We start from the raw sequence: 14,286 nt of genomic DNA on the forward strand, positions 1-14,286 counted from the left end.
CAGCATTGGCAACAGTGGTAGCACCTCTGGGATAACACATTTAAGAAGGGGAAAAAAATGAGCAGTTGCCACCAGAGAGAAGACTGAGAAGATGTGAAACAACTCTGCGGACACTACTGTCAGTAAAAAAGGAGGGGGAGGAGGCTATCCAGGCACTGGAGCAGAGATTCCCCTGTAGCCCATGGTAATGAACACCATAGCAAGGCAGAATGTCCCTCTTGCAGCCCATAGGAGTACTCAGTGGAGCAGATATTCACCTGCAGCCCATGGAGCACCCTATGCCAGAGCAAGTGGATGTGCCTGAAGAGGCTGTGATCCCCTGCAAAGCCCACGCTGGCACAGGCTCCTGGGAGGACCTATGGACTTATGAAGAATGGAGCCTACAAAGGAGCAGGTTTTCTGCTAGGACTTGTGACTCCGTGAGAGACCCGCACTGGAGCAGTCTATTCCTGAAGGACTGCACCCTGTCAAAGTGACTGACACTAGAGCAGTTCAAACTGCAGCCTCTGAGAAGGACTCATATTGGAGAAGTTCGTGGAGAACTGTTTTCCATGGGAGGGACCCCACACTAGAGCAGGGGAGGACTGTGAGGAGTCTTCCCTTGAGGAAGAAGGAGCAGTAGACACAACATCTAATGAATTGACCACAACCCTCATTCCCTGTCCCCCGGCAATGCTCAGGACGAGGAGGGAGAGAAATCAGGAGTGAAGTTAAGCCCAAAGAGAAGGAAAGAGTTGGGGAAGGTGTTTTTAAAATTTGTGGTTTTTAGATTCTTCTCTTATTTGATTGGTATTAAATTAAACTAATTTCCCCAAGCTCTGAGTCTGTTTTTCCCGTGAGAGTAATTGTTGAGCAATCTCCCTGTCCTTGTCTTGACCCATGAACCTTTCATTATATTTTCTTTCCCTTGTCCAGTTGAGAAGATGGAGGGATAAAGTGACTTGCTGGACATCTGGCACCTAGCCAAGGTCAACCCAACACAGTAACACAAGGAAAATGATTCTTTTATCTCTTTTTTTTAAACAAAAACACAACAAACCAACAACAAAATGCAACAATTCTGTCTCTCTGATGCATATGTTGCCTCTATGCTATATCTCTTATGGCAAGTCTAGTATGCTGCAATTCTATGTCCTTTTTATAGAAGAAAGCACTATAGAAATTAAGAACTAGTTATCACATAAAAATATGACATAAAACTCTGAAATATGCTTAAAGCTCTTTGAAAACCTATCTGAAAAAAGCTAAATATTTACTGAGTTTGGTTTTTTCCTGGATGAAATTCAATTTTGAGGATCATACATTAAGAAGTGAAATCCCACCAGGGAGAACTGACAGACCATACAATGTTTTACAAGATAGGAATATATCCTGACAAGGATTAGTTAAAACACTTAGTTCGTATTTTCAAGCATTATGTAATATATCTGTAAGAGTTTTGTCAGTATAAAAGCATGTAAGCCTGATTTTTAGAGAATTAACAGGGAACATACTGTGGATGGTTTGTTCATGGCTGTGGAATTCAGTTTCACTGTTTACAGATCTTTGTCGTGCTTTCCATTTTCGTAGTGAATTCTACCTCATGTTCTGTGACTTTTCCACAGATCTTGCTAGTGGGATAATGGAAGCATTTGTGAACTTGTTTTTCCGTTTGAAATCAGCTTTTGAGGTACATGTGTTTTACAGTCTTTTGGTTCCTTGTGTACTCAACTGACAGGAAAGTCAAGTTTGTTGTGAAAAGTGAGCTTTGATGGCTTTGTACTACACTTTTTGCACTAAAGGAGGGACAGGCTGACCCAGCCCTGTCTTACTAGTATTATCAGTATGACTGGGCTAGCACAGGCTGTGGGTTTTACTTTTTTAAAATGTCTATGCCGAAGTTACTTATTGTAACATATATGGGATGGAAATTACAGAGGTAACAAGGAACTAACCATCTTCCTTTCTTCTTCTCTCTGTAGTTTGTTGCTCAGCCCAACTGCCAGCAGCTGCTCGCGTCTCGCTGGTACGATGAGTTCCCCGGATGGAGGAGGCGACACTGGGCTGTGAAGATGTTGACATGTGTTGTGATAGGACTCCTTTTCCCAGTCTTCTCTGTGTGCTACCTGATAGCTCCCAAAAGCCCGTTGGGACTGTTCATCAGAAAGCCATTTATCAAATTTATCTGCCATACTGCATCCTACTTGACTTTTCTGTTCCTGCTGTTGCTTGCCTCTCAGCACATTGACAGGTCAGACCTGAGCATGCAGGGACCGCCACCAACCATCGTCGAGTGGATGATATTACCGTGGGTCCTGGGTAAATGTATTACTAAAGAAAATACGGTGAAAAGTTTTTGATCCCTGTGGTTTTGCCAAGTATTCCCAAGGCAGGAAGATACAGTAAAGAGTTCTGTCACTAATTATTGACTTAGCAAAACAGGCAAATGATCCATCTCCTCCAATACCTAGCAAGAGTAGTAAAAAATTTGGGAAATGTTTAAAAATCCAGAGTGTCACCATCTATTATATTACAAAAACCCAAAAGATCTTGGAGTTTCCTTCCTGTGATTAAGCAGTACCCTGAAAAATACATATTGATATTCTTTTTAATAGATATTTTCCAGGCCAGGAATTTTTCTGATTCTTTTAAGTATCTTTTTAAAAAAATTTCTTACTCTTCTTTTCAAAAAGGATCTTTTTCCCATGATAATTATTTCTCATGCATTAGGATGAAGCACAGTGTAATTTCTGGAGTATTATGACTAACCATAGTTATCTGAAGTATGCTTCTTTCTAATATGCCAGACCCACCTATTGCAAATTTTACTGACCAGCAATTTCAAGTGAGTATTTTCATTAAAATAAGCATGCAGGGTATTTTTTCTGTGCAAAACCATTGATGATAACTTGCTACTCAACTTCATAAAAAATAATTTACATCAGAAGGAATGAGAAAATCCTCTAGCATTTTTTAAATGTGGGGAAAGACTACCACTCTGTCTTGATAGTTTAAAAAAAAAAAATCAGTGGAGATTTTTGGTATTTTTGAAAACCTATGTTTTGTGGGCCATGCTGGCCTTAGATGTCTTCCTGTGTGATTCTTCAATCCTGTCGGATTGGAATACTCTAGTTCCTCCCCACCTTTTTCTGTCTTCCCTGACAGATGATATCTCTCCTGTTGTGCCAGGGTCTCTTCCCTGTTTCATGTTTTAGGAACTAAAGAAAGTTGGACCAGGCCAGACTAAATATATGTGGTCTTTACTGAAATTAAATTGTAGAAGGAGGGACTTAGTAGCCTTAACTGCAAGAACTTAAGTCTGATATCTTAATCTAAATTGTCGTCACACAGACAAGTTCACACACAAATTTTTCTGAAATGTTTTGAAGGGATTTTGATGCTGTTACCTTTCCCAGAGCTTCCCATTAAGTTGCTGTTTCTCTTCACTTTTGCAACTTTTCCTAAACACCTGTGTTTTTTTAGAGCAACCAAACTGACAAAGCTTTTGGCATCATTGATCATATATCATTTACATGCAGTGTTGAATTTATAATGCGTTAATTGACAGTGCCTGATATTCCAGAAAAGAATGAGTCAGTGGCTATTCCTCTACCTGTTTCTTGGTAGAGCACTGTGGAAAGCAAGAGGCAGAGCTACATCTGTCTTTCACTTCAGAAAACAAGCATGCACGACTGAAAACCCAGTGTACACTTAGGTGTTAGGAACCTCTCAGAAGAACCTGCCTTCCACAGATGAACTGTTTTCTGAGATGTCACCCATGCTACCATAGCATAAAGCAATCCTCACCACCAGCCTTCAGTGTAAGGCGTGTTGTCCTTCACTGAGTACATGTTGAAACTAACATTCAAAAAGGCAATATCGAGCATTATTGCAATTGAATTAATTAATCAGAGATGGCGTAGAATGATATTTCCTATGGAGAAGTCAGACTAACTTCAGTGTGTAAGATTCACATTTAAATATTAAAAGTCCTCTAATAAGTTTTCCCAGTTTTATACCTTCAAGAAATAAGAAGTCAATGTGACAATCATTAGTTTCCTTAGAAATAAATGCTACAATGCTGAGGAGGAGCAGGAGGCTCTTCTGTCCTGCCCCATGCCCAGAGGATGTATTAGTAGCTTTTCTGTCTAGCCTTCCAAATTAGCAGGTGGTCAGTATCTGTCCTGAGGATGAAGAGTAATAAAAAATGCATAGCTGACACATAGACCTTGACACACAAAAGTTGGTTTTATCACTAAACTACCTTTTCAAAGAAAGAAATTAGAGCCTCGAGAAAAAGGTACCTTGGTTTCAGTTAAAGGCAGTTCTAAAATTTTGATGTCTTAACTCCTCTCCAGAAAACATGCAGTGGGAAGAGCAAGAACCTCTGTTGCCCTCAACCTCTGACACTGTTGTTTGCTTAGGAAAGGGTTTAAGTAACTCAGCATCCCAAAGCACTTGTTTGAAGAAGATGTTAACCCTGAGAATTATGATTATCAAGGTGACTATCATTTCTAAAAGCAGCATTAATATTTGCAGTATAGACTCATATGGTTGGATTATGCCGGTACTGCCTGTTCTGAATAAGGCCTTTGTCTGCAAGCAGTACAGGTCAAGTCAAGGGAACTGCTTGCATAAACAAATACTCATGAGCATGAGTAAAGATCAATAGTCAGATACCATGTGCTCAAATAGCTTGTGGTTAAACTAGACTGTAATGTTCAGAGAAACTGTGCCTTCCAAAATCTTGCATCTAAACCAATGTATTTTACACGTCTAGAGGTTCCTAACTAATATTTTCCCATAGATCCAGCTTCATGTTTACTGGGTTTAGTTTCCAGACTTTGGTTGCTGCAGCGCCTTAACTCACTCAAATAACAAGGCCCCATATTTACCCATCATCATCTCAGGCAATTCATTATGTACCTACATTTCCCCTGTCATTGAAGGATACAGACACACATCTCTACAGGACATGTCAATTCACAGCACATTATGAACATGCCTATTTCAGTTTGAGTATGATTTTTTTTTCTTTTGAAGGAATGAACCCCAGCCAAAACCTGCCGTTTTCATATTCACGTACATACGAACTGTGGTCTACTCATCTTTTAATGAACTAAATGGCTTTATTAAGTTCTTATCAATTAGTTAAGTTTAGCTTCTAGGACAAAATTTAGTCTGATATCTCGTCTCTCCAAACTACGCATTTATGCACTATCCTTAAAAAGAGTAAATGCAGCTCTCATGAATTGCACAAGGGAGCCTAAATCTGAGGTACAGAGATATATTTTTGGTTTTCTGGATGTAGATGAAAAATATTAACATCTAAGAGAAAGATGATGTGGCTTTAAGGTTATAGTTTTTATATGAGTTTGGAAACAAGACTGAGTAAACCCCTTCCAAAAGCCAAAGTTATCCTGGAGCAGCGACAGCACGTCAAAAAATATTAACATTTTAAACAATAGAATTCTTTGTTTGCATTTTAAAAGCTACCTCACATAAAAAGATGAGAGGAAAAGGAAAGTATTCCAGGCTTCTTATCGACATGAATTTCAGCATACTTGTATTTCACAGAACTTAAGAAGTTTCAAGATTTTCCATAGCAATCTAAGATCTCCAATGATCAAATAGTAATTAACATTTACCTACAACTTTGAAGTAGAAGACTAAATGTGCATAATTAGCACATATTAAAAGTGTCACTAGAGGAGGAGTCTCAGAGGAAAAACCTGTGTTGGGCTGCATTTCCATGGAGACTACTGATTTTACATTCAAAAAGTCTCTTAAGGAAATTTCTCCATTAACTTTGTCTTTTACATGATTAGATGGTTACAGAAGCGGTGTTACAGTATGAGGTGATTATCTGTGGAACAATAAGTCAGTATAACAAGGCTAATGTTATAGCTTCAAGAAGCAGTTGTGGAAAAAAATCAGGAAGAGTCAGAATCTTCTGTCCTTGCATTTAAACAAACAAGAAACAAGCTTCTGCTGGTAATTTTTGTTCTTCTTATTAGGGGTAGATCTCCCAAGCATGCCAGATACTTCACACTACAGCAATACAGACCTATTTTCTATACATGAGAATCCATCATCACTGAAAAAAAACCCCACAAAACCACAAGAAAAACAAGACCCTCATCTTGTGAATAAAATGAGGGAAAACAATATTTTTCGTCATCGAATGCCCCATCCAGCTACGCCAAGGGAAAAATGAATGGCACAGGGCTTTATCATCTGTGTGCCTTGACTTGACTCATGTGAAAATCGTATTGATCCCTACAGGCTTGTCATACCTGTTCTTCTGCCTTAAACCCTAACATCAAACCTAGCAGTGGCCATGCTAAATGTTCTCACAGCGAGTATTTGGCTCACCAAGGGAATGCTACAAAACTCAAGAGGAGAAAGCCAGCAACCAGAAAAACTTAGTTCTTCAGTAGATGTGGTTAAAAAGATATCTGCCAGTTCTTTGGGGTGGCCACAGGAAAAAAAAGATGATTTTTTAATGCAAATTTGTTTCAGTGATTTTTTTGCTCTTTTATGGGCATCTTTAAATGTTCTTTGTAATTACGTTGTGCAGAATACTGCCTGGAGCAGAAACGCAGCCTTATTTGATCTCTTTAACAATGCATTCTCTATCCTTTCTGTCAGAGTGGTTTATGCTATTGGAGTACATAAATTTGTAGAGAATGTGGATGTTTGGGAACTGCAGACATTTGTGGTCAGCAAACTGCTGGTAGGATGTGTGGGAGTGTACAGTCTTGACAGTACTCAGCAAAATGCACCTCCAAACCAATGGCACAGCAAGACACTTAGATGAAGTGGTCATAGAGGTGGTCACTGTGCATCAGCTTCTAAATTTGGTCGAGAAAGTGTTGTGTAAAGAGTTAATTAGTACAAATTGACACGTTCCTGGGAGCAGATGTAAAGGATAATGTGGCCAGGGAGATGAAACAGTACATAACCAGTAGTGCCCTAAATGGAGTCCAGACAAAGCTGGAAGACTGAGTCAGAAAGGAGGATAATGTACATAGTGACCACTCAAGTTCATTCAGTCCAAACTACTGCTCGACACAGGCTAACTGCAAAGATAGATCAGACTGCTCAAGTTCTTATGCAGTCAAATCTTCAATTTCTCCAGGGATGGTTATTCCACTGCATCTCTCAGCAATCTGTGCTTGTGTCTAAACGCTGGTGAACTTTTTTCTTGGTATCAGTTGGAATATCCCATGCCACAACATGCAACTATTAGCTCTTGTCCTTCTCATGTGCACCCCTAGAAAAAATCTGGCTCCAGCTATCCATAAGGAGCAATTTCATTAGTGGACAACGTCAGTAATATCCTGTCATTAGTGTTCTCTTCTCTAGGCTGAACAAATTCAGCTCCCTCAGCATCTCTTTGTACATCCTGTGGTCCAGGGCCCAATTATCTTGATCGTCTCCCACTCGGTTCTCTTTAGTCAGTTAATGTCTCTTTTTTCTTGGTTGGGGAAGCCAAAAACGACCCACTAATGAAATTATTTATTTAAACATCAGGAGAAACCTTTCTTGTCAGGACTGTCTGAATAGCAAGGCTATAATAGGACCTCTTACTCAGTTATTTGTAGGTTTGCCCAGCTGTAAACATTTTTGATGAAGATTTTCTGTGTAGATGATTTTATTTTATTCTTTGATTGTTAGTGTTGCTGGCTGATATGTCTTCTTGTGTTTAAGATTTAATCTAGAGTAGTCCTGCCACTTCCAAAACTGAAACCAAAGAAAAATGTATTGATTTGATTATGATTAAAAAAAAGTCAGGAGACTTCTTTTTCTTCAGGAAAATACTGTCAATGCTGCCATGATCTCCAGCTAAACATGAGTAGTTTAACAATTAACCTTAATTAGTGATTCCTAGTCACAAGTGGCAGAGATGTGATCTCTGGACAAGGATAACCCTGAACTTAGCAAATATGGAACCTTTTACGTTATTCTATCTTCAAATCCTTTCCCTAAGTGTTCAGGATCAGCAGCAGCTTAGACTAGAGGGAACAGTGCTGTTTATCCTTATTGGCCTTTTACAGTGTTTAGAGTGCAGAAAATAAAGGGACTTCACTTTTTTAACAATGACAGAATATTCATTTTACATCCACTTTTATTAGCTATGGAAAACTTCCCTCCTACAGGCAGTGCCTTAGAATTATAAGCAAGGATTGGCTTTTACAAAATAATATAAAATTGTTGTATATAGACAAGTATTCAGTGCAAGCAGATGTTTTCTTGCAATCATAATATTTTACTGATAGAAGCAGGTTATGGCAGGATCTTCAGTCCTGTTTTCAGTTGAGTACTATTGTGCTTGCTCCCCCAGCACTCACATATTTCATATTTTGTTTTTTCAGTCATATAGTTTGAGGATAAATAGAAAAGACCTGTGGTGAGTGTGCGATGCCTAGATTTGATGCTTTTGCTTCCACGTAGGGGCACTTAGTAAGAAGGCTAAAGTTGTGGGACTTCTTTAATTCTGTCCCCTTTCTGCTATTTTCAGCAATTTCACCTCCACACTGTTATTGCTGCCCTAATACTCTCCTGGGAGAGAGGGTCAGTTTTCCCTCTGGCTGAGAAAAGGTATGTTTCCTGTTTCATGTGCAAGAATTTTAGCCATAAAGCTGTGGTGCCAATCTTTCACACTGCTCTTGGAGGATACAGTTTAAGTATTTCAGGAAAGGAAGGGATTTTGAATGCTGAAGCCCACTCTTGTGTAGACATTTAACTGAAGCCCTGAGACTGACTTCTAACTGCTGGTGAGATGCAGTGTTTGAGAATCATTCCTCCTTTCAGTTCCTGCTGTTGCTCTTGTCCAGGCTCTCTTAGCACTCAGTATTCATAGGCTGTGGACCTCAGCTAGACACTTGAAAGTCAAAGTGAGCAGCAAATGCAATTTATGTGGAATTTAGGTCTCTTACATAGTAAAATTTACTTCCAGTACCGTGTACTTAATTTAGACATTGAATCAGGGACTATTTCAATGACTAAAGCGCTTCATAGGACTGGGCTCCCAAATGCAAAGTTTAGATCCTTAGGATTGAGATCGTCAAATCCTTACATACCTTTTAATAGGAGAGAAGGGAATGAACAGTTTCCTACATCCATAAATATCCACTTCTGGCCGTGCCTAATGCTGCTTATAAAATGCCAAGCTGGTCTGTGAAGGACTGAGAGTTTTAGAGCAATGTTGTAAAGACATCTCTGTGTTTCACAGACAACCATTTCATTCATTTATTCTGTCTGCAAGTCTTGTAGCTTTGTGCATGCTTGAAAACTGTAATTCTTACTGTTGATTACCTGATAAGAATATCTTCATTTTATTATTCTAGCAATGTAGCAGTGCTGGCAAAGACAAGGAACATGCAGGTGTTTGTAGATACAGCACTTCAATGAACATTAGATTGCAGTACACATTGGATACATATTGCACTATAAATTAAGACTGTTTGTGGCAATAGTTAGGGTATAAGACTTGCTCCTTACACTCTCCACAATATTTTTGCAAAAGCAAGAAACTATTCTATATGTTAAATAGGTTTTGATAAATCCATGCTACAGACAGTTTCACCATGGAGATTAAAGGAATTAGTAAAACTATGCATGCCCCACTCCTCATGTAAACCTGTTGAGAACTATGGAGTAAGTGAAGATATAGAAGCAGTAAATGAAGATATACTTTTTCTTTTAAGAGATTTATAGACTTGTGTGCAAAAGTACTTGAGAGAATGGACCAATACTTTTGTCTGGCAAAATTTCTGTCTATAACATTATTGTAGAGAAGAGTTCAAAAGCAAAAATGTACAGAATGCTGTACTCTTTCTCCGCATTTAGGTACCTGTCCATATCCTCTTACTCCAAATTCAAACATTTAATAAGTTTGGTTATTAGGCATTAGTAAAGTAAATCAAAGTAAACATAAAGAAGGTAATTCGAGTACCTACAAAGAGTCATCTCGTCTCATTTTTAAAGTCTGAGGTATTCACAAAGAGGTTGTACCTATGATAAATACCTTACAGGAAACCTGTATCTTTTTTGGCTGTACATTAGGTGGCCAGCTTGGATATGGGCATGTAAAAATACCCTAGACACTTCTGTTTAAGCATATGATACACTCCAAAAATACAGTATCTTTCATTTTTCTCTAGTTTGCGACAACTACACAATCACCATCTACAGTTCAGTGGTACAAAAGGCTTAGGTGCACGAATCTGAAATGGCTTGGAGAAGCATCTTTGATTGATTTGAATTTTATTAACCCCATATGCAACTCGTATTGAACATAACAATCTATCCAGGGTTACAATTTATTTTCACATACACCCCAAGACATTATACAGTTTTTCTTGGTTTATATTCCTATTTTTTACCAAAATCCTGTTTTACAGAAGCAAAAAAATAAAGAGAGCCAAAGTGTTAAGATAGATGTAGTCAGTTAAATCTTCTTTTATCTTCCACTATGATAATGAACCCAAATACATTTGCGTCTCAGACTGTTTGGAAAAGGAAATTCAAAAAGACTGCTTGAAAAAAATTTGAACTGCTAATGACATATATTTGCTCTTGACGTTTATAAGAGTATTGTGAAAACCAGACTTCTTGTTATTTGAGATATGAAAGAGAAAAAATATTGGCTACTGTCCCTTCTAAAGATACTGGGTTAAGGGAACAGCTACCCCACTTATATAGATGCTTTACTGCATAAATACTCAAATAACTGAACAATCTGATGCTATTGGAATAGCTGGTAAAACTGAGTCATAAATATTTGAGGGGCTGTTCAATGCTGGTTGTCTGAAGTATTTCCACCCTTCATTCCACAGTGGGTGAAATATATGTATATCTAACACCATAATTCATAATGCCATGCCTAGACTAGTTCCATTTGCAGCTGATCACTGTTTCTTAGAAATTATACTTTTCCTTGAACACAAGAGTAAGTGCACTGCTGATACATAATCAGCACTGAATACTCTCAGCTCTGATATAATTCATCCAAAGGCTCAAACGCTCCATAATTCTTGTAGCGTTCATTACATTTCCCTGCACTCCAGAGACATCACTAAACTCGTCTTCACTGCTTCTATGGGGGAACGAATTAAGTTCAGTTGTACAGGTATGAAAGTGAAAACAAAGAGTGAATTGATGTTAGATATTAAGTATTCTCAACATTGAGTTGTATGCACAGACAATTTAAACCAACAGTTCCCAGACTCAACTTGCTTGAGTATAAGGCCTGGCAAGAGAGCTGGGAGGTAAATGGTGTCTCTGGCCATGTCCTTCCCAGTTCTCTGCCTGACCTGACAGAGGACCCAGACACTGTGTGCAATTGTTCTTCTCCCAAACAGTCATTTCCCCGTTACCAGGAAGAAAGCAGAAGGAGTGCTTTTTGATTTTGTGCATACTCCTTTGAGACAGCTGCATTCTGTTAATAAAATATGCCCCAGAGATTGGGACCCCCGGAATTCTGCCAGGATGCCTCCCTGTTCCTCTTGCTACAGACCTTCATATACCTTTGGCAGAGAGCAGTTCATCAGCCCAGGTGTCAAGCAGAAGAGATATTTCAAGCCCTATCACTGCTCACTGAATTCTCTGGAATGACTTTCCTTTGCTTCAGAGAGCTTTAGATCATTAGCAGCTTTTCTCACTGCTTGTTGTATGCGTGCAAAACTCTAGATTGCATAGCAGAGCAAAGCTGAGTTTGTCAGTTAAATGATTTCACAGCCCAGTGAAAATATGTTCTCGAAGAAACAGACTAAAAGGTTGTTGTTGAACTTGGCATGCAGGGATTGACCCTGGGGAACCTCTTGCTTCCCATCACTTAATGGTAAGGAACAAAAATAGCACAAAGTAACCAATCTTTTGTGGGAAAGGTAAGGCAAAACTTAGCTAGGGATGCACAAATATTTTAAAAAATCAAAATAATCGACGATACTGACTTTCATATCTTTCTTTGCCAAGTCTTGATGTTATTATTTACAGTGAGACGTTAACTGCAATTATCATTTTAAGCCACAAAATTCAGTGTTGTGGAGATGGAATAATATTTTTGTGAATTTCCACAGTTTCTGGAAAATTATTTTTGTAGTTGCTCAAAATTCAGTACAAGATAGGAATTTAGACAGAGTGCATTTAATATTTTTTTGTCTTAGAGATTAATACACCTTTAAATGGATTTCATAGGGCAGTTACTTCTTTGTTTCTTCTTCATAGGAATGAGAGAAGTGTTCCTTAGGAGCAAAATTGCAGGTCTAGGTAGCTGTGAATTGATAATGGATCAATCAGAATAGACCGAAATTTTTTTTCTATGGGAAAGTTATGTGCCAGCCTGCACAAAAGATATTGTGTCTAATGAAAGGCTTTATCCAAAGAAACAGAGGACATTTGTAAGACTATTGCAAATGGCAAGGTTTGCAAACGGAGTCTTACTCTGTGAAACAAAAAAGTAGGTCCACATTTTTAAAAAGGTGTTTCAGTGTTGAACACCCAGTTTTCAAGACTGGAAATATAGCTTCAGAATCTAAGTCTACTGATAAATACATAAAATAAAAGTTAGTCTTATCAGTGTATATGTATTGATGAATCTAAATTTACAAAAATATACTCATTAATCATATGTAGTATGTTATTCTTTACTCATTTTTACGGATTTTTTTAAGTGTTATGAGGTAATTTTAATGAAGATTATATTTTTCTAAGGAAATTTTTATTTTATTTTAGCACCTTTTGTTCTTCAGTAAGAAGTACTTTAATTTCTAGCCATTTTGAAGGTTTGGATAAAATTTACTTTTATAATACATAGAGTTTATTTTCAGAATGCTCCATAGTTCAGAAATATTTACTGCAAAATTTGTACTTAACAAACAGTTTCCATTTCTTTCTCCAATTTTTTTTTTTGATCGATTATAGTTTCTTTCTTGCATCAAGCAAACTAGACTTTAGTCAAATGGTTCCATTGATCAGCTTGCATGTATAATACTTGAGACTACTATATGAGACCTCTCCATGGTGTCTGTCATCCGAGGGCCTAGTGTGATCTATGAGTTTCCTGCTCTGAATTTATGTCTATTTCATCACATTAAAACTGTGAGGCATTTAATGACATTTGTTTCTATCGTCTCAGCATCTTTCAATATATCCATGCTGTTATTTCTCTTTTATTGTTCCTGTATCTAGTTATAAACAAAGCAACAAATGCCTGAAAGTCTCACCTTCAATTTTTCAATTTAAATCCTTGATTAATGAGATGGAAGAGCTGCCTAATGTTGATAATGCCCTTTAAGTGGCAATAAATGATAAAAACAGGTTGATGCAGAATGAATTGGTGAGGTTATGAGGCAGGTGTGAAATCTAGCTGGTGTGAAGAGATAGGAAGGACACAGAGCAAAATGAGGCAGCCAGAATGTGGCAAAAATTATAGAGCTAAAACAGTGACATCTGCTCTGGGTGGAATTTTTTCAGCTAAATCCAGGCACCTGGAAGTTAGACATCTATTTTATTGCATCATCATCCTCCATGCCTTCCTTTTCAGTCAGTGGGAAGACTGACCCACCTTGGAGATAATTGTTTCCTCTCAGGGAGTTAAAGTGAACTTGGGCAGTGAACTTGTCCCCAGGATGACTGATTGTTTTTCAGTCTACCCCTTGTATTTGTCTGGTTCCTCTTAGAAGGTTTCCCCCAGTAACTGTGAGCAGCTGGTGATGTCCCATGTACTTTACACATTGCTGCTTTGGCACACTAATAAGCAGCCAATTCCTGGACTCTAGATCTCTTTCTTAGCTGTAACAATGCACCCATTAGACAGCTTTGTCACCGCATGTCTTCTCTTCCTCTATCATACCAGGTTGTATTTTGGAATTGCCCCAAAGTCTCCTTAGATAATAAAATCAGATTGTGTCCAGCTATCTGTAAGTCTTCTAAATAGAAAAGGAAAATGTGCAGGGTCACAGAGATAATGCTGCTTTCATCTCTGGATGCCTTTTTAAAAAATACATAGATTTTCCTTGTTTTTTCCTGATTCTCCCACTGAAAGTAACAAAACAAAAGTGGCATATTGTGTCAGACCCTGTGAAGCCAACTGACTTCTCCCCATCGACCCTTTCTTCTTGCAAAAAGATATAGTTATGATGTACAACCAGATTTCAGGACCTCTGACTGTGTGACCGCAAATTAATCCCAAACAGCATAACCTGGAATCCCTGAGTTTTGTTGCACAGAAGGACTCCATCATATAAACTTGCCAGGCCTTGTAGAAGTCTTGAGATTTTCAGAAAGGCTGTGGGATTT

General features: G+C 38.2%; 1 protein-coding gene across 1 annotated transcript in view; it reads left to right on the forward strand.

Annotated features, from left to right (window-relative positions):
• The first annotated feature begins 209 nt into the window (after positions 1-209).
• TRPC4 (transient receptor potential cation channel, subfamily C, member 4) overlaps positions 210-14,286 on the forward strand; it is a 40,342-nt gene continuing 26,265 nt past the window's right edge. The window contains exons 1-2 of the mRNA XM_009869965.1: positions 210-419; positions 1,962-2,298. Of these exons, the coding sequence (XP_009868267.1) occupies positions 210-419; positions 1,962-2,298 (547 nt within the window). The remainder of the gene's footprint in view (positions 420-1,961; positions 2,299-14,286) is intronic.

This window comes from Apaloderma vittatum, unplaced genomic scaffold, assembly GCF_000703405.1.
Source record: "Apaloderma vittatum isolate BGI_N311 unplaced genomic scaffold, ASM70340v1 scaffold7995, whole genome shotgun sequence".
NCBI classification, from domain to species: Eukaryota; Metazoa; Chordata; class Aves; order Trogoniformes; family Trogonidae; genus Apaloderma; species Apaloderma vittatum.